The sequence below is a fragment of the Leishmania infantum genome, chromosome 3 (genome assembly GCF_000002875.2).
Source record: "Leishmania infantum JPCM5 genome chromosome 3".
Taxonomy (NCBI): domain Eukaryota; phylum Euglenozoa; class Kinetoplastea; order Trypanosomatida; family Trypanosomatidae; genus Leishmania; species Leishmania infantum.
In genome coordinates, this window is record NC_009388.2 from 45,023 (window position 1) to 64,035 (window position 19,013).

Consider the following 19,013-nt stretch of genomic DNA (forward strand, 5'->3'; position numbering starts at 1 on the left):
TCGCCGCACCTCCTGCGCGTCAGAGAGCCGCTGCGCTTGACGGTCTTCTTATGTTTTACGCCTGTTTCTTTTCTGCATCCCTTCCCGTGGAGGTGACAACACGCACACGCACGGGCCCTAACTTGACAGGAAAGCCGTGTCTATTGAAGACGTCAGTGCATCCACTTTTGCTCTCTATCTCGGCCACCAATCGTGAAGAAGTCCCTCCCTTCCATGGCGCTCTCCTTCCTCTACAGACGGCTGCGGCTGGGCCTGCCGTGGCGAGGAGCGTACGCGTCAAGGTTCTATCCTGCGATGTTGTCCACGCCGGGTATGCACGCGATATGCTTCTTCTTCCCCTCCTCGCAAGGCTGGACGCGCAAGCTTGCGGTTACCTCAGCGCCTTCTTCCCTTCCTTGCGTTTTCCAGAAGGATAGAAACACAACAGCATGTGCTGAAGCGCATGCAGGCGGACCCGTGTGTGCTTCACAGGCCTCCGCTTTCAACATAGTTGTCGCTGCAGCGTGGTCACGATCGCCGACGATGCCGCCATTGTTTCCTGCAGGACAACGTCAGCCAACTCTCTTGAATCGATTGGCGTCTGCCACGCCAACCCGAAAGGCGGCTGCATTGCCCAACTCGACAACCTCGCTTTCATCGACCGCCAACAGCGTCCGCTGCAGCTCACCAGGCCTCCCTTCGTCGTCTACCGCCGCCACGATCAGCAGCAGCAGGGAATCCCTCTCCCTGCTCAACCGTGTTGATGAGCTCGCAGGTACGACGCAGCCGCACAGCACGACGAGGGCGTTCAGCTGCTGCTGCTGCAGCGACGACGATAATAAAGGGACGGACATGCTGCTCGGCGAGCTTCTCTTCGGTGCCGATGGAAGACGGGGTGCCGATCTGTCTTCTCCGCGTAGTCCTCCTCCTGCGGTGTCACCTGCCTCGCTTGGCATTGCGGCTCCTGCGTCTGCTGCTGCCACGGCATCTGGAGCCGAGCCGCCACGCCCGCGCCGCGGTCGCCCGCCGCCACACCTTACGCAGACAACCTTGGATCTAGGTCAGGCGGAGCCGACGATGGCCACGCGTTGCCCGCTCTGCCGCATGTTGTACACTGCCGAGAACGACGAGGACGCCGCGCTGCACCGGCGCTTCTGCCGAGAAGGGCAGCTGCGTCGCCGCGGCCGGGGCCCATACGATGCGCCGTCGTCCTTCACGGGTGCCTGCCGCTCGCAACGCGCTCGGACGGAAACCGCAGCGAGTCCGTTGGCGTCCCTGTCACGCCCGGCAGCGGTAGCAGTGCGCATGCTGGAGGAGCTGAGTGGTGCAAGCTTGGGACACTCGCCCAGTCCTTTGCTAGGGAGCACCACAGCGACGGTACGACGAGGTGGTCCGCGTCGCCGCGAGATCGGGGCTCGCGGGTTTGCCAAGGCAACCTACACGGCGACCGAGACGCGGAATACGGCGGCAGATGCCACAGTCTCCCTGTGCACGTGTGTCCTCTGCCCGCGCTCGTCGTTGTCCTCGCCGCCCCACCTCTCCTCACCTCTGGCGGTGTTTCGCATCTCTCTCAACGCGTGTGGTGTGGCGGACAGCAATGGAGGCTGCACGGCGCTCAGGCTATTGGAGCTGCTGGACTTCACCCCAGTTGTACTACGCGCCGCCGCCGAGGGTGTGGCTGACCCGCAGACGGCATCCTCGTCCGTCTTGCGCGGAAGCGTCCCTGCCGCGCCGACAGTGAGGGGCAGCGCTGCGTCGACTGTTTATGTGGTATGCGTGGTAGACACCGTGCTGCGACTGCTTCTATGCGCCGTGGTCGGGGAGCCGCGGCGGCGGGAGCAAGATCCAGAGCTGTGCGTGGAGCGGCGCGCTGACGGGGCAACGGTGTGCAGCACACGTCGGCACTTCACGCACGGCGACGTAGCGGGACTTTGGGTGCTCTCCCCTGCCGAGCTCAGCGCCGCGCAGAAAGCGTGGGAGAAGAGCACCGCGGCACCGTTTGCATCGACCCGTCAGATGCTGGAGAGCTTTTTTGGTACGCGCGCAGGCGGTGGTGCCCCATCTTCGGCTCAATCAAGCGCCGCTCACGTCACTGAGAAGGCCCACGAGCGGTGTCAACAGGCGGCTGGGGTCGCACTACATGCGCTGGCCCAATACCTCGTGTACGGCAGCAGTCTGTGCCCTTCGCGGCAACTCTCTTATTCACAGGCGGCCCTCGCAGCGGCGGAGCACCTGGGCACCGGCTTTATGGAGCAGTGCTTGGCAGTCGCTTCCTCCTGCTGCCCCGCCGGTTCCACGCCTACACCACGCGAAGACGGGGCAGAGCCGCGGCCGCTGTACACACACGGCGACGGCGCCGATGGCGGCAGCGACAGTGACGACGCCAACGAAGATGCCAGTGGGGTCATCGGTGAATGACGAGACCGCCGCAGCGGCATCGTCATGATTCCTGAAGCGCGGCCGGCGCGTGAGCGGGGGAGGGGGTTCTGCCGCTACAGTGCAAGCGGTGTTTTGCACCAGTGCGCGCCTGTGGTATAGCGCGCATAGGAGAGGCGCCCACACGGTAGCAGCCGCAGCATCCGCGTACCGACCCACTCACCCCATTTTCGCGGCCCTGCATAAAAGGTGAGGGTGTGCTGGTAACGATTGGGCCGCACCGTTGCCCCAGGCACGCGCACGCACACATACACCGATGCACGTACGCATAGGCATCGACATAGATAGCTGTAGCCCTACATACGCGCAGCGGTCAACGACATAAATCGATGCATATTACATATCTATAGAGATATATATCTACATACATGCGCGGGATGCGTGCACGAGATGGGGAGGCGGCACACACGTGTGCGTTCTGTGACGCCCCCATGCACGGGGGGGGGCGGTCCATTCCTGTGTGGATGGGTCTGCCTCTACACTCTACCTCTCCCTCCGACCTCTACTGCATTGCCCTTCTTGCCCCGCGTGAATGGTGCACCCCTCAACCTTCTCTCGCCTTGACGCTGAACACACGCGCACACGCCGTGATGCGCATACGCACGTGCGCCTTGACATTTTGGGAGAGAAGAGAAGCGCTGAGTGCCATAACACACACACATACATACATACAGCTATACATAATTAGCGTCGCCGACCAGACTCTCTCTTTCTCTCTGCCAAGTCGCCCTTCTTGCCCTGTCCCTTCACCTCGGGCTTAACGAGCGCCGCGTCCGCCTTGCCCTCACGTGGACACTGGCCGACGTGACTGGTGCGCCACCATTGACTGTGCGACCCTTCATCGCCGTCACGCACACGCGCGCACCGGGGTCTGGCCGGCGCCATGACAGCGCACGTGGATCGCTGCGTCTTCTTCTCCAAGATGGGCGCGTGCCGGCACGGCGATCAGTGCACGAAGTTGCACTACCGCCCCGACACATCGCCGACGGTGCTGTTCCCTCTGATGTACCCAAACCCGCACGCCGTTGAGCACATCAAGGACCGCGAGTGGAACTTCGAGCTGGACAGGAAGTATTTGAAGAAGCATTTTGAGCACTTCTACAAGGAGGTGTGGCGCACCTTCATGGAGTTCGGACGTATTGCGGAGCTGCGCGTCGTGAGCAACCTCGGCGATCACCTCCTGGGCAACGTGTACATCCGCTTCGAGGACCCGCAGGTCGCCACGCGCATCGTAAAGGAGCTGCGCGGCAAGAAACTGAATGACATCATTGTGCTGCCTGAGCTGTCGCCTGTCACGAACTTCGCCGAGGCGTGCTGCAAGGAGGATCTCGAGAACCGTTGCCAGCGCGGCGAGCAGTGCAACTACCTCCACATCATGAAGGTGTCGCGCCGCCTCCTCGAGAAGCTTGAAAAGGAGCAGACCAAGTACTGGAAAAAGAAGGAGAAGCGCCACGAGCATAGCAGCAGCGACCGAAAGCGTAGCCGCTCTCGGTCGCCTGCTGACACGCGCTGGTAGACCCAGCCGTGCCCACCACTTGACATGTGGCTGCTTGGGGTGAAGAAGATGCGCATAGGTGGGCCCGCGCAGCCTCAGCACGTTGTAAACCGTTTCTTCTTGAGTCGAGCATTGCGGCCCCTAACGACGGAGAGCAGGGGAGGGCGCATCCATACACGCGCTGAGACGTGCGTGGCATCGCAAGGCCCAGCGCACGCACACCCCACTGTGTCTGTGTGTGTGTGTGTGTGTGTGTCGATGGGAATGGGGGCTGAGTGGGCCCGTTTTTCTGTAACGCGCGTGCCCATGGCCGGCATCGCGCCATGCGAGGGGGCCGGTGGGTCGAGTGGTGTTTGGGTTCTCGGTGTGTTGTGTGGCAGCGGGACGGTGTGGGCGCAGGTGGAAGGAAAAAGAGAGGCGGTGTTGCCCGCAGAAGCCAAGCCTGTGCTGGCGCCTGTCCGCCTGTCTAGGTGTGGAGTACGCGCCGCCGCCCCCGCCTCTGCCGCCCGCCCCTCTCACTGTCGCTCAGCAGTGAATTAACTAAGCCGAGCGGAGTGGAGCGGGAGCGACTGCGGCGGCATCGGTAGTGGCGATGTTGGTTCTGGATGCCATGGCAGCTGCGGAGAAGGTAATAGTGCCGATGACTCGGCCCCATCCCTCTCTCTCCAATGTTCTCTTCTGCCTCTACGGGTGTGCGTGCGGGTTTGGTGCGTTTTCGTTTTCGTTGGTTCGACTCACCACCAGACGCGCTCACACACGCACACGCACGCCTCATCAGAGCGCCTTCGCCCCCTACCCCTCCTCCTCCTCTTCCTTGCCTTCATTGAATGGAGCTGGCAGCGTGGAGAACGGGATGCGGAGACGGGGAGGGGCCGCGCACGCGTGTGCAGAGATGCATGCAGGAAAGGCAGACCGCACCAAAATGGATGCCTCCGCATGCGTGCAGAGAAACCCGGTGAAGGTCGTGTACGGGCTGAGGGAGAGGTGCCCATGGTTGAGGGAGGACGAATGCCTTGGTGTTTGGTTGACGCGCAGCGACTCCTGTTTTTCTTGTCCTTCGTGCGGCTCCATGCAGCAGGGACGGAGGGAGACAAGAGCCGCATACCGACTATGAAACCACACACTGGCTTTTCTGGTCGCGTAAGGATCTAAAACGGACGACCTCCGGCCTTCCTTTTCTTGCTGTGCGTCACTCCACGGCGCTGAGTGGGCACTGAGGGAGGCGTGATCGTCATCCGCTCCCCATCTCCCCCCCCCCACTTGCTCGCTCTCTGCCTGTCGCTCCGATGCAGAAGCTTGCCGCGCACATGTTGCCCCACCGCTCAATGCCGACCCTCTGTCTCTGTCTGTGCCCTCGTCTGTGCTCGCCGCCACGCACGCGCACCGCGACGAGGTGAGATTCGAACACAAAGAACAACGACAAGAAAAACGTCTCAGCGCAGCCTCCGGCCCACACCAAACACACAGACACACACACGCACACATACACACACTCTCCTCCTGACTCTCTCGCACTGCCACCCTCGCCCTTACACCAGCCCTCCCAACTCGTAAGGAGACAGGATGCTCCGTCGCACCGTGTCCTGGGCCTTCGCGGCCTTCAAGTGCCCACCTGTGCTGAATGAGCCCATGGACAACTTCGAGCCGGGCTCCGCCTCTGCGAAGGGGACGCTGGAGGCCTGCAAGGCGGCTCGCGGGGAGGTGCGGGATTGCCCAATCATGATTGGCGGCAAGCCGTACACCTCCTCGAACATCATCAAGGGCATTATGCCCTCGGATCACCAAGTGCAGATTGCCAAGGCCTACAACGCAACGCCGGAGCTCGCGAGGAAGGCTGTGGAGGCGGCTGTGGAGGCCTCCAAGGAGTGGAGCCAGGTGCCCTTCCGCGACCGTGCGGCCATCTTCTACAAGGCGGCACACCTCCTGTCAACCAAATACCGCCACGAGATGCGCGCCGTGACGATGCTGGGCCAGAGCAAGAATCCGTGGCAGGCGGAGATCGACTGCGTCGCCGAGGCCTGTGACTTCATCCGCTGGAACATCCACTTTGCTGAGGAGCTGTACGCACAGCAGCCGCGCTCCGTCTCGAACAGCGGCGTGTGGAACACGACGGACTACCGTCCGCTCGAGGGGTTTGTGTCGGCCATCACGCCCTTCAACTTCACGGCCATCGCCGCGAATCTCGCTGGCACGCCGGCGCTGATGGGCAACACGGTGGTCTGGAAGCCGAGCCCGACGGCGGTGCTCTCGAACTACCTCATGTACAAGATTATGGAGGAGGCGGGGCTGCCGGCTGGCGTCATCAACTTTGTGCCGTGCGAGCCAGCGGTGATGGACAGCGCCGTGAATGCCGACCCGCGCCTCGCCGCCGTCGTCTTCACCGGCTCGACCCGCGTCTTTACCGAAATCAACAAGAACGTCTTCAGCCGCCTCGAGACGTACCACAACTTTCCGCGCATCTCCGGCGAGACGGGCGGCAAGGACTTCCACCTCGTCCACCCCTCTGCCGACATGAAGCACGTGGCAGCCGGCACCGTCCGTGGCGCTTTCGAGTTCCAAGGGCAGAAATGCAGCGCGTGCTCGCGGCTGTACGCGCCAAAGACCTGCTGGAAGGAGTTGAAGGCATTGCTCATCAAGGGCCAGAAGCAGATCAAGATGGGCCAGCCGGACGACTTCCAGAGCTTCATGTGCGCCGTCATCGACGAGACGTCCTTCAACAAGAATAAGAAGTACATCGAAATCGCCAAGGCGGACTCGAGCAACTACGAGGTCGTTGTGGGAGGCAAGTGCGACAAGACGAGGGGGTACTTCGTTGAGCCGACCATCATTGAGACGAAGGACCCCCGCGCGCAGCTCATGCGCGAGGAGATATTTGGCCCTGTGCTGACGGTGTTTGTGTATGACGACAGTAAGCCGGGGTACTGGAAAGAAGTGTGCGAGCTCGTCGACTCGACCACGAAGTACGGCCTGACCGGTGCCGTCTTCTCTCGCGAGCGTGCGCCGATCAGGGAGGCGGACAAGTACCTGCGCTACGCGGCGGGCAACTACTATGTGAACGACAAGTGCACCGGCGCTGTCGTTGGCCAGCAGCCGTTCGGCGGCTCGCGCCTGAGCGGCTCGAATGACAAGCCGGGTGCCGGCCAGTTCGTCACCCGCTTCGTCTCGGCCCGCTCCATCAAGGAGAGCTTCGACGTGACGCCCACCATCTCGTACCCGCACCAGCTGCCCGATGTGTACACGCTGTAGTGAGGCAGCGGCAACCAGGCTGGCCATAAAAGTGGGCGCTACGGCCTGGATGTGCATTCGAATTCCGAGGTGTCGAGAGAAACGAAGGAGAGCGACCGACAGACACGTACTTTGGAGGGGGAAGCACAGGCTCTTCACCAGCTTCTAGCATGCCATGCGCGTCATGGACGTTGTCGTAGCTTCCCACGCCGATCATCGATCCCGAAGCCCTGACGAGGTGCGCGTGTGAGCGCGCGTGCCTCGACGACGCGGCGAGACGAAGAGGGCGTTTAAGAGACGCACCACACGCCGACCAATATGTGGAGAACGGAAAGGAAAACGATCGGACTTAACTTTATTTTTGAATTCCGCACGCGCACGTACACGCACACAGGCGATCCGCCACCTTCCCTAACCTCGCTGCCAAGGCTCATCCTCTCCATCTCGCGCTCGCGCACGGCCCCGCCTCGTTCATTCATCCTTCTCTGTGTCTGTGCCGACAGTTTGTCGGTGTTTTCGTGTGCGTCCGCGCCTGAGTCGTTGCCCCCCACCCCCCACCCCCACCCCACCAACATACACGCACACGCACACACACGCTTGATCCTGAGGGCCTCTTCCTATGTATGCAAGTGCCCAGCGTTTTCCTGTGTCGGATATGCTGTGTGTGCGCTTTCTCTGTCGCATCCCTGCCTCTGTCTCGGCGTGCATGCGTGCGCGTTCAGGTGTGAGCTTGATGGCGCGTCCCACACACGCGCCACCACGTTTCCGCCTCGCTCGCTCTCCGCCCTCTGCGCTTTCATGTTCTTTCCCCTTGTGTGTGTGTGTGTGTGTGTGTGTGTGTGTGTGTGTCGGGGGAGGGGGGGCCTGCGTGATGGACGGCGGCGGGTGACGGTCATGGCGATGGTCGCAGAGGGGAGCCGCCGGCGGAGGCGTGTTGCTCTTTCCTTCGCGAGGAGGCGCAGAGCGGACTGTGATGAGGGTACGTTGAGGGGCTGCCGCGGCGTGGTACGAGGAGGGATGGTGAAGGGCACAGCACAGTCGTGTGTAGGGGAAGGGCCGAGAGGCGAGCCGGAGTGTCTGTCTCTCCCGTCCTTTATCCGTGTTCTGTGTGTTGTTTAATTCGTCGCATGATGCCGGAAGACGTTGAAACGCTCTAGCGCTAAGTCAAAGGGAGGAAGAAGAAGAGAGGGGAAGGAAATAGACGCACAGGTACGTGCGCAGCGGCAGACGCACACACACACTTGTGTCGTGCGTGAGCGTGTCGCGTCGTTTTTGCATGCTTTTCAGTGATACTGTTGTTCGCCTGCGCTTGCACCGGCCCCTCATCGCTCGCCGCTTCTGATTTTCACATCCTCTCCTCCACCGTGCGCATGAGCGCGCGAAAAATGTTAACGTGTACACTCGTAAGCGCTGAAACGAGTACCTGCACCAGCGGCAATAATAAGGGACTCTCGGGAGGGTGCCGCACAGCCACCACCGCCCCCCACCACCCCACCCCACACACATATTCATATCTCCATTCCTGCGACGCACCTTTTCCTCCTTCCCAGCAGCCCTTTCTGTGCTGTACTCTATGAGTTGGTGCTCGCATCTCCGACTGCGCAGGTTACCCCAGTAGCGCGTGAGGAGACTCCCTTGTTCTGACGCTTCGCTCCGTAGTTGCCCTCCCTCTCTTCTCCTCATTTCGCTAGCCTGCATCTCTGAATAAGCGGGGGCGCTTCACGGACGGCAGGAGCGGCCGGACGCAAACTCAAGAGCAGGCAGGATCAGCATCGCTTGCTCGTATTATCGTCAGAAATCATGCAGGAGTCGAACACACTCATCTTCGACGTGCCGGACGCGTTTCAGGTGGAGTCGATCATCGGCCAGGGGGCGTACGGTGCGGTCTGCAAGGCTGTCTTCTGCGATGACCAGATCGCCGTGAAGAAGATCCCGCACTACTCGCGCAGCGAGGACACGGCGCGCCGGGTGCTTCGCGAGATCGAAATACTGCAAAACCTTCAGTTCTGCGAGCAGGTAGTAGGCTGCCGCCTCTTCTTCCGACCCAAGAGCGAGGAGAAAGACGTGTACGTGGCAATGGACTACATCCCAGCCGACCTTTCTTCTGTAATCAAGAACGGCGCCATCACGCTTGACGAGAGCGTCGTGCGGTACATAACGTGCCAGCTGCTGCTGGCACTGCGCGCACTGCACCGCTGCAAGGTACTGCACCGTGACGTGAGCACCCGCAACATTCTGATCCACTACAACTCACAGGTGTTCCTGTGCGACTTCGGGCTCAGTCGCTTCTTCGACCCGGATGAGCAGCTCAGCTTCGGGGTCGTGACGCAGTGGTACCGCGCACCGGAGATCATCCTCGACGCGGCCTACAGTTACGCGAGCGATGTGTGGAGTGTTGGGGTCATCCTCGGTGAGCTGCTGCTGCGCCGCCACCTGTTCCCTGGAAAGTCAAACGACTCTGCGAATCAGCTGCAGCTCATCTTTCACCTGGTCGGCACGCCCTCCAAGGATGTCTTTGACGCGGATCGCTCCTTCGGCCGCGCCAGCCAGAACGCCAAGAACTACGCGCTAGCTTACATCGAACGCCGCCCGTGCCCGTCCACGCTAGTGAATCTTTTGTCCACCGCGCCGGTGCTGCACCACTCGGCCATCGCCGCAGTGCCGCCGCAGGCAGTGCAGCTTGCCGAGCAGCTCCTGCAGTTCGACCCGGCCAAGCGACCGAGCGCCGACGAGGCCCTGCGACATCCGTGGTTTGACCCGTGCCGCGCCTTCATTGATGAGGTGGTGCAGCACCAGGACGAGGAAGAGATCCCGGTGTTTACGCAGACGCAGAACATGAACGTCGAGGAGCTGGTGAAGCGCATCGAGGAGGTGGTGCCGGTCTTCTCTGAGGATCTGCTCGTGGAGGACGACGGCGGCGGTGCCGCGGGCAGTGCGTAGGCAGGCATCCAGCTTTCTCGACGCCCCCTACGTGCGTGTGGCGGGCCGAAGAGAGGTGGCGTGACGCCTGCAGCAGGCAAACCGTCGCAGGGGTGATGTTGGTGTGGCCCCTAGTCGAACAAGACGACGGAGCCGGGCGATGCGAGAGAGAACAACGATGCACAAGAGGGAAAAGAAAGCAAGAGAGGCGCGGGACGAGCCGCGGCGTGGCTGAGTGTGGCGGCGATCGTGGCCGGCGGGGCGGCAGCCCACCCGTGCAGACGGGAAAACGGCGGGTCGAAGCAGAAGTACAAGAGAGGGAGCAAAGAGATGGCGCTTCGAACCAAACGACAGGGGAACAGCCGGAGAGGAGGAGGGGGAGGCTTCCATCGCACGCATCTTCTTTCCCTTGACCCTTCACCAAGCACCATCATCACGCGCATGGTAATGGTGATGATGGCGGCCGCGGATGGCGCGTTGCCCTTGTACGCTGAGCTCTCTTTGTTGGCATCGGTTCCGTCATTCTCTGTCTTGTGTGTGCGTGCGTGCGCGTGTGTGTGTATGTATGGTGGTGCCCTCGACTTTTTTTTGCTCACGAATGTTCAGCCAAAACCGCAAGACCTCCGTCCGCCCCCTCCCCTCAACGCACCTTCCACTCCCTCTGACGCTGGCGTATTACTCGAGCCTCAAGCTGCTCCTTTATCTGTTGTCTGGGTGTGCGCGCATGTGCATGTGCGTGTGTATCTGTGTGCTCCGCCTCCATCCCGCCCCTTCTCCATCCACATCTCTTCCCCCTCTCTTCTCCCCGGTGGCGCAGAGCTGTCTGCTGACGAGCACAAGGTCAGGAGAGCAGTCGGCTCTTGCAAGCCCCGCCTGCTCTTCCAGCGCACGCGGTTCTCTCCCCCGTGCCCCACTCGCAGCGGCAGTGCTGATTGGCTGGCTGGCTTTGTGTGTGTGTGTGTGTGTGTGTATCTCAGGGCGGATTGCCCGTTAGCAGCGCCTTCGTCCTCCCCCTTCACTTGTGTCGTCTCCCATCCGCAGCCCCCCCCCCACCCGTCCCGCTCTTTGCGAGTCGTATTGCCGTTGTCTTTCGTCCTGGAACGCCGTGACCGATGTCGTCCCCAGCGATGCTGCGCACCAGCAGCGTGCTGCTGGACAAGTCGATGTTCGCTGCGAAGCGCCGTGTCATTGTACCGATCCAGCCCACGCCCGGCTACCCGGCGCACTTTATCAAGGCGTCCTTCACGACGGACCCGCTCAAGGAGAAGCAGAAGGCCCGCTTCTCCTCCGGCGGTGACGCGATGCGCGAGGTGCAGGACATCCCCAAGCGGCTGGAGGGCCAGCGGTCGCGTGCCGAGCTCACATCGCGCGGTGACGAGGACTTTGCGGCGCTCATCGAGTTCATCCAGGGCGCCTCATACGACCAGCTCATCTCCGGTCGGCGCTTTCGAAAGATCTATGAGAAGCTGTCCGAGAACGACGACATGTTTGTCTGGCTGTGCCACACCGCCATGGCGGTACTGAACCCCGGCGACATGCGCTCGCGGCTCATGCACAATCACCTCAAGGCGCTCGCGGAGGCCGTGGCGAGTGGCGAGATGACCCAGCGAACGGCGTTTCGCTTCTTCGAGTCCGCCGTGCGCAGCCCGGCCTACCGCGAGATCGCAGCTCGCCAGCTGGAAACTGGCGCGGCTACTCGCCTGGCTGGCTTGGCAGCGGCGGCGGACGTGATGCGCGAGATGGGGCTGACACGGCGTCCCATGTCGTCCTACTTTGAGCTGTATCAGCGCATCGTGGAGCGCAGCGAGGCCATGACGCCGTGGGGCTTCCCGCCCCTCTTCCAGTTCGAAGAGCGGCTGGCGCTGGAGCCACGACTGAAGTTCTTCTCACGTGCGGGGCAGCAGCAGCTGGAGCGACGCCGTCGAGGCTCTATCTTCTCCCCGCACACAATCCTGCAGGGGCGGCGCATCTTCTGGATTCCGCCGACGTGGAACCGTGCCGGTCGCTTCATTGGGCCGCATATAAACCTGTACCCCGGCCTCACGCCTGACTAAGCCAACGGTGTCAAGCAACCGAGGTGTTCCGTGTGCGCGTGCGCACGTGCGGTGCGTGAAGGACGGAAGAGGCGAGCAATGGCCTCGACGGAGGGGATAACGGAAGCGTCCGCCTTGCCCTCTTCCTGTGTGTGTGTGTATGTGTGTGTGACTGTGCCTGTGTCTGCGTGTGCGTGTGCGTGTGTGTGTGTGTGTGCACTATCTGCGCAGTCGCTGAAGCGGTGTTAACAGTCTTCCCGCATCCGAAGCACAGAGGCAAAGGACATAGGCCCAAACCGTGTCTGCGCGTCTGCGAGGGTGTGTGTGTGTGTGTGTGTGTTGCTACAAGTTCGGTGGTAGTGAGAGGGCAACACGTGCGAAGGATCTGTGACCAGCACGGCGGCAGTAGGGGCAGGCAGGCATGAGATTGCTCGTCTGCATGCCTTCCGTCCGCCTCCACAGCCACATGGGCAGGCCCGACTCCACTGCATTCACATCGCCTTGTTTCCCTTCCCCTCCTCGCTCTCTATACTTATGCGGCACATCTGCACGGTCACCGGCCCTCTCTCCACTACACAAGCAACACCTGAAGCTGCGCCACACAGCCATCGCACTGTAGAACGAACTCCCCCTCCCCCTCCCCCAACACACACAGACGCACCTCTCGCTCTCAGTTCTCCCTCCGACACGTGCAGACATTGCCGACACGCACCACACACACACACGCGCGCGCAGCTCTGCACTCTCGCTCGAAGTCAGCCCGTGCTTGTGTGTTTGTGTGTGCAAGGAAGCCGGGGTTGGCCTGTGGCGCCGCCTTTGCCGTTGCGGCTGCGGCTACTGTGATCGGTGGAACGGAAACTCGAATCAGCTCCGTCCCCCGTCCCCGCACCCTCCCTGATCATTCTAGGTTGCCGACCCCATCAGCGCACCGGCCGACAGGGCAGCACTTCCACGATGGGAGGCGCTGTGTCGTTCTGCCTCCAGAAGCTCAACAAGGTGAGCGAGGTGGAGTACGCGCCCTACAAGGAGTATGCCGCCTATGGCGAGCAGAGCGTCCCGGTGAAAGGCAGCGATGATTCTGGCCGCTCCATGATCTACCGTATGTCGAACACGAGCGAAGAGGAGCTGAAACGCCTGCGCAACGAGTGGTACGCGGGTGGCTCCTGCCTCTCCGTTCTCGAGAACCTCTGCAAGGAGCGCGGCAAGCGCACATGCCTGGCCTACAGGAAGCTGAAGACCATCGAGAAAAACGAGACCACCACCAGTGATGGTCGCAAGAAAGTGCTGGAGACGTACGTCTTTGAGCCGGGGCAGAAGACAATGAGCTACGCCCGCTTCTGGCAGAACATCGTCAACTTCGGCCGCGGTCTCCACGAGATCGGCCTCACGAAGGGCAACACCGTCTCCGTCTACGAGGAGACCCGCTGGCAGTGGCTGTGCACCATGTACAGCTGCTGGTCGCAGGGCCTCCTCGTGTCCACTGTGTACGCCAACCTCGGTGAGGACGCGCTCCAGTACGCCTTGGGCGAGACTCAGTGCAATGCAATTGTGTGCAACGGCTCCAAGGTGAAGGACGTGCTCACGATGTTCAAGGTAATCGAGGCGCCCAAGGGCACCAAGGTCATCTACCTCGATGAGCTGCCGCCCTCGGTGACGTCGGAGGAGTACGAGCTGTACGCGTGGAGCGACGTGATGGCGCGCGGCAAGAACAGCGAGGCCAACTGCCGCATCCCGAGTGGCGCCGAGAGCAAAGATGAGCTCGCGCTCATCATGTACACGAGCGGCACCACCGGCAACCCGAAGGGCGTCATGCACACGCACGGCAGCCTCTACTGCGGCTGCATGACGATCAGTCAGCGAATCAACGACCTGCTAGGGGAGATGAAGGAGCAGGAGTGGTACTGCTCGTACCTTCCCCTCGCCCACATCATGGAGCTCGCCGTCACGTCGGTGCTCATGATGCGCGGCGTCATCATCGGCTACGGCAGCCCGCGCACACTGATGGACACCTTCGCCAAGCCGTACGGCGACCTGACCGCGTACCGGCCGTTCGTCTTCGTCGCTGTCCCGCGTGTCTTTGATAGCATGAGAAGGGCCGTAGAGGATAAGCTGCCGCCTCCGGGGTCGATGAAGCGCAAGATCTTCGACAAGGCCTATCAGGCGCGCCTCAAGGCGCTCAAGAATGGCTGCGATACGCCGTTCTTTAACAAGAGGGTTTTCGCCAATGCCCGTAAGGTGATGGGCGGCCGCGTGTACGCGATGCTCAGTGGCGGCGGCCCGCTCTCGGAGTCCACGCAGGAATTCATTAACGTTGTCTTTGGCATGGTGATCCAGGGCTGGGGCATGACAGAGACAGTCGCCTGCGGCGGCATCCAGCGCACGGGCAACCTTGAATACAACTGCGTTGGCCAGGTCCTCAAGACAGCGGAGGTGCAGCTGTTGGACACGGATGAGTTCAAGCACACGGATCAGCCAGAGCCGCGCGGTGAGGTGCTGCTGCGCGGCCCCTTCCTCTTCAAGGGCTACTACAAGCAACCGGAGCAGACCAGGGAGGCACTGGACGATGATGGATGGCTCCACACCGGCGACGTGGCCTCCATAGCTCCGAACGGCACCATGCGCATCGTTGGCCGCGTCAAGGCGCTCGCCAAGAATGCCAACGGGGAGTATTTGGCGCTTGAGATGCTGGAGAGCATCTACGGCACTAATGAGATCACTGTTCCGAACGGCGTCTGCGTGCTCGTCCACCCGCACCGCAGCTACATCACCATCATTGCCTTGACCAACGAGAAGCTGGTCAAGGCGTTCATGGAAAAGTATAAGATCAAAAACAGCGAGTTTCCTGCAATCCTGGACGACGCAGAGTTCTTGAAAATGGCGCTTCAAAGCCTCCAGAAGACTGCCCGTGACGCGAACCGCTGCTCGTTCGAGGTTGTGCAGGGCGTGAAGCTGCTGAACGAGGAGTGGTCACCAGAGAATGGTGTGCTGACGGCCGCCATGAAGCTCAAGCGCCGCATCATCAACGAAAACTACGCGGATGTCATCAGCAAGCTCTTCGAGAGCCAATAGGTGCACGAGCAAGTGTGTGTAGTTTGTTCGGCACCGGTGATGGTTATGGAGAGATAGAGAGAGAGATGGGGCGAGAGATGTCCCCCCCCCCCTCTCTCTCTCGCCGGTTCAAGCGGCTACGTGGCATGGAGAAGAGAGCGGGGATGAGAACGCCGACAGACCAGCGGAGGCTTAGCCCCGTGCGGAGACCCGGCCCTTGCTTTTTCTTTCGTTGCCCCCCCCCCGTGTACCTGTACGTGTACGTGACGGGCGCACCGGCTCTCGCTGCATCCTTCCCCCTTCCTTGCTTCGCCGCAACACGGTTGCTGTATCAGCCCCCGACATACACACACTCGCATACGCATCGCACGCGCGATGCCTTTGTTTTCCGGTGGTGGTGGTGACCCTCTGTTCTCCGAGCGATGTTATCATAGACACCTAGAGCACAAGCGCTGATCTCTCAGACGCTCTCTGCCCCTCGCTCCTTGGTTCTGTTATATACACATAAAATCTGCATCATCTACTCCGTCAGACACACGTTGTCTGGCTCATCGTCTTCCTCTCTCCCCTTCCTTCTCTGCCTGTCCCACGTACCGCCCCCGCACACGATATCGTGCGTAAGTGCGTGCGCGCCCCAGCCGCGACCGTGAACCCCGTGGCTCGTATTGCCTTCCGAGCATTTTCTCCCCTCTTCCTTTCTCGCGCTTCCATCTCTACTGGTGACTTCGCCTATCCCGAGCAGTGCTCACTGTCGCTGAGCGGCCAAGGAGAGAAGGAATGGAAGAGATGAACGCGGCGGAGACGCCGGTCAATGTCTCGCTTCGTCGAGAGGGGGGGGGCGTGAAGCGCTTGCGGCGGTACGTACGCGTGCGAGCACGTGCGGAGCAGAGCAGCCGGGGCAGAAGACGTGGCGCAGAGGGCAAGGGGTGAGCACGCCGGAGACATCCATCGGCTGTGCACGACACGGCTGGCTGGAATTTCCGTTCCCCGCTTTGTTTTTCCTTTTCGCTGTTCTCCTCCGTGCCCCGGAGAACGGGGCACACACACACGCACACACTGAAAAGTGCGTGGCATCGCAGGGCCCAGCGCACGCACACCCCACTCTGTCTCTCTCTCTCTCTCTCTGTGTGTGTGTGTGTGTGCGTTGGTGCACGCACATGTATGCCAGACGACACAGGCGTGCATGTCCGCGGCACAAACGCACTTCCCAGAGAGAGGGGAGGGGCGCGAGCGGCTGCCGCCTGTACCAGTACGACACTCTCTCTCCCTCCCTCCCTCTCCCCCTCCCCATCTCTCCCTCTTGAAGGGACGTCCCTCCCTCGCACAGCTAACGAACTCCACTTGTGTATGTGTCTTTTCCTTTTCGTTCGCCGTGTAAGTGTATCGCTTTTACGTGAAGTCCTCGCCGCGCTGCACAGAGCAGCGCTCGCGCGCTCCCCCCACACGTACATGCGCGTGTGCACGAGACGCACGCGTATCCACCAAACAGTCGTCGTGTCGTGGCGATGGCACTGCACCAGCCGTCCTCCTCTTCCTTCCATCGCAAGCTAGTAGTGTCGCTTGGGGGGATGGGAGGGGGGCATGGAAGGCGTGCTAGAAGCGCTGCGTGCGTGCGCGTGTGCAGTCTGCCACTTCTCTCCCTTGCTCTGCTTCTCTCTCTAGGGTCTATTCGGATGGTGATCGCCTCTTTCGGTTTCTGTGTGTGTGTGTGTGTGTTCCCAACCCTGTATTGTGCTTTCTTTCCATGCGTACGCGTCTGTGTGGCGGGAGGGGGGGGAAGGGTGTGTGTGTGTGTCTGATGGGGAGATGCGTGTGTGCCAGTATGGGCGGATGTGTCCGTCCCCGGAGCACCTCTTTCTCTCTTCGTTCCTCAAATCCTTCCCCTCCCCCTCCCCGCCCCGCCTGCCCAAGGCTGAGGTTCCATGATGTGTGAATGCGTCGCTTGCGCAGTCCTTGCCCGGGCTTTGGTTGTTTGTATGCGAGTGTGTGGGGGGCGGCGTGCCTGCTGCCTCCTCCCCGGTGTCGCTCTCTCGCAGGCCCACGATCTTTTCGCTTTCTTCTCTTCATCTCGTCTTTTTCCCCCTTCGCCCCCCCCTCCCCTCCCCCGTTAAAAGCGGCAACGACCACAGCAGCACGCGCCCACGTGCACCGTGAAGGATGTTCCACGGGGAAAGGCAGGCCAAGGAAAGAGGGCGTACTCTTTTCGATGCCTTGTGGCGTGCGTGGGTGTGCCGATGGTTCCATGAGTGAACCTCATGGTCTCCTGTCGCCCACCACCACCACCACCACCACACTTCCCGTGTCGATCTCACGAAGAGAGACACAAAACCCTTCCCACCACCCACCACCACCCTCAGCGTTCCGATAGCTCGCTCCCCTCGTTTCTTCCACTGCCTTCATTCCTGGTTCTCGGTGTGACTTGCTGCTGCTGCTGCTGCTGCTTGTGGTTGCTGTCGATTTACGTTTATGCATCCCTCAGCATGCGCGATTCCCTCTAAGTCTCTTCGCTTGTTTCCTTTCTTGTCTTTGTCCGGTGGTGCATGTCGACTCCAGTGTGAGCGCCTCGCTGCGAGTTCGCGTTTCTCGGTTCTCTCTCTCGTGTTAGCAATTTCCACTCCTCCTCTCCCCTCCCTCCGCCGCTGCCGCTTCGGCGCACCCGTGCGAGCGCGCAGACGCGCGTATCAGCCCGTCCGTGTATGCGTGCATGCATGCGTGCGTGCGTTTTCGCCACGGTGCCTCCTTGCTGCCTTCTCTGCTCTCCCCCTCCTTCCACTCTCTCACGCGCAGACGCGTTGGCGGAAGGGAGGCGGGGTATGCGTGCGCATAACGAAGGCGCCTCAACGAAGACGCCATGGCCGCTGCCACTCGCCATCGCTCACCCTCACCTCTCCCCATTCTGTTCTCTCTTTCCCGCGGAAACAACCTACCCCTGAGCATCTCCGGTGCTCTGTGCTCGCCTGCCTGCCTCTCTGCGCTGTCTCACGGGTGCGTGCCGATGTACGTGCCACTTCATCATCGCCGCCCATCGCCTCCACACAGAGTGCATATGCATGGAAGGGAAGGGGGAGGCTACACGCACGCAGTAACACACCCTGCTGGGGAACCTTCCACCCACACATACGAGCACGCAGACGCTTGTCCTTGACGAGAGGGGAACGGAGCTCATGCTGCGCCGCACCGCAAGACGCGCCATGGGCAACAGCCGCTTCAGCGGCAGCAAGGAGCGGGACCGCATTGAGCAGGAGCGTCGCCGCCGTCTTGTGTACGACGCCGCAGGCAATCTTCAGCTCGGCGGCCTCCTGCTCATGATGTACGACGACTTCAAGAAGCCCGCCGCCATCGGCCTTGGCATGGTTGCCTTCTTATACGGTTATAGCCGACTGGTTGTGCACCTGTCTCGAGAGGAAGAGGCAGAGGGCTTGCGGCTGGACGCGCAGAGCGAGGCAGTGGCCCGGCAGACGGGCAAGCTGAAGGCAGATCGGTATCTTGTCAAGCCGAATAGGCAGATCGACGACCCCGACTTTCTCAACATCCCCGCCTTTGGCGGCAGAGGCGTCAGCTCTAGTAAGCTCTTGAGTGATGATAGCGTGAGCGGCGGGGCTCTGCATAGCGAGCGCAAGCGCAGCTGACCGGCAGTCTCACACACGGAACACGGAAGGAGGCGGCAACAGTTGTAGCCCGTATACGTGTAAAGGACTACCAGTCGCGCAACCGTCTTTCCTTTACGCGCGCATCCATCACCTTCACGATGGCCACGACCATCACCCACTGCACCGGGCTCTTTCTCGTTCTCTCGCTGTGCGTGTGCATACATGTGCTCTGGAGTGCACGGCACCGGAGAGGGAGGCAGGCAAATCACCACCACAAAACAACGTGCG

General features: G+C 61.4%; 7 protein-coding genes across 7 annotated transcripts; all 7 read left to right on the forward strand.

Annotated features, from left to right (window-relative positions):
- Positions 1 to 213: 213 nt before the first annotated feature.
- LINJ_03_0170 (conserved hypothetical protein) lies at positions 214 to 2,397 on the forward strand (the record flags this gene model as incomplete). The annotated part of the gene is made up of 1 exon (XM_001462734.1): positions 214 to 2,397. The coding sequence occupies one exon, from the start codon at positions 214 to 216 to the stop codon at positions 2,395 to 2,397; it is 2,184 nt and encodes a 727-aa protein (XP_001462771.1).
- A 901-nt stretch (positions 2,398 to 3,298) lies between these two features.
- LINJ_03_0180 (putative U2 splicing auxiliary factor) lies at positions 3,299 to 3,931 on the forward strand (the record flags this gene model as incomplete). Its single annotated transcript, XM_001462735.1, has 1 exon — positions 3,299 to 3,931. One exon carries the CDS (start codon positions 3,299 to 3,301, stop codon positions 3,929 to 3,931), a length of 633 nt encoding a protein of 210 aa, XP_001462772.1.
- A 1,542-nt stretch (positions 3,932 to 5,473) lies between these two features.
- On the forward strand, positions 5,474 to 7,156 carry LINJ_03_0190 (putative delta-1-pyrroline-5-carboxylate dehydrogenase; the record flags this gene model as incomplete). The annotated part of the gene is made up of 1 exon (XM_001462736.1): positions 5,474 to 7,156. The coding sequence occupies one exon, from the start codon at positions 5,474 to 5,476 to the stop codon at positions 7,154 to 7,156; it is 1,683 nt and encodes a 560-aa protein (XP_001462773.1).
- A 1,779-nt stretch (positions 7,157 to 8,935) lies between these two features.
- LINJ_03_0200 (putative protein kinase) lies at positions 8,936 to 10,075 on the forward strand (the record flags this gene model as incomplete). Its single annotated transcript, XM_001462737.1, has 1 exon — positions 8,936 to 10,075. The coding sequence occupies one exon, from the start codon at positions 8,936 to 8,938 to the stop codon at positions 10,073 to 10,075; it is 1,140 nt and encodes a 379-aa protein (XP_001462774.1).
- A 1,091-nt stretch (positions 10,076 to 11,166) lies between these two features.
- LINJ_03_0210 (conserved hypothetical protein) lies at positions 11,167 to 12,108 on the forward strand (the record flags this gene model as incomplete). Its single annotated transcript, XM_001462738.1, has 1 exon — positions 11,167 to 12,108. One exon carries the CDS (start codon positions 11,167 to 11,169, stop codon positions 12,106 to 12,108), a length of 942 nt encoding a protein of 313 aa, XP_001462775.1.
- A 933-nt stretch (positions 12,109 to 13,041) lies between these two features.
- Positions 13,042 to 15,156, forward strand: LINJ_03_0220 (putative long chain fatty Acyl CoA synthetase; the record flags this gene model as incomplete). Its single annotated transcript, XM_001462739.1, has 1 exon — positions 13,042 to 15,156. One exon carries the CDS (start codon positions 13,042 to 13,044, stop codon positions 15,154 to 15,156), a length of 2,115 nt encoding a protein of 704 aa, XP_001462776.1.
- Positions 15,157 to 18,299: 3,143 nt separating this feature from the next.
- On the forward strand, positions 18,300 to 18,764 carry LINJ_03_0230 (conserved hypothetical protein; the record flags this gene model as incomplete). The annotated part of the gene is made up of 1 exon (XM_001462740.1): positions 18,300 to 18,764. The coding sequence occupies one exon, from the start codon at positions 18,300 to 18,302 to the stop codon at positions 18,762 to 18,764; it is 465 nt and encodes a 154-aa protein (XP_001462777.1).
- Positions 18,765 to 19,013: the final 249 nt, after the last annotated feature.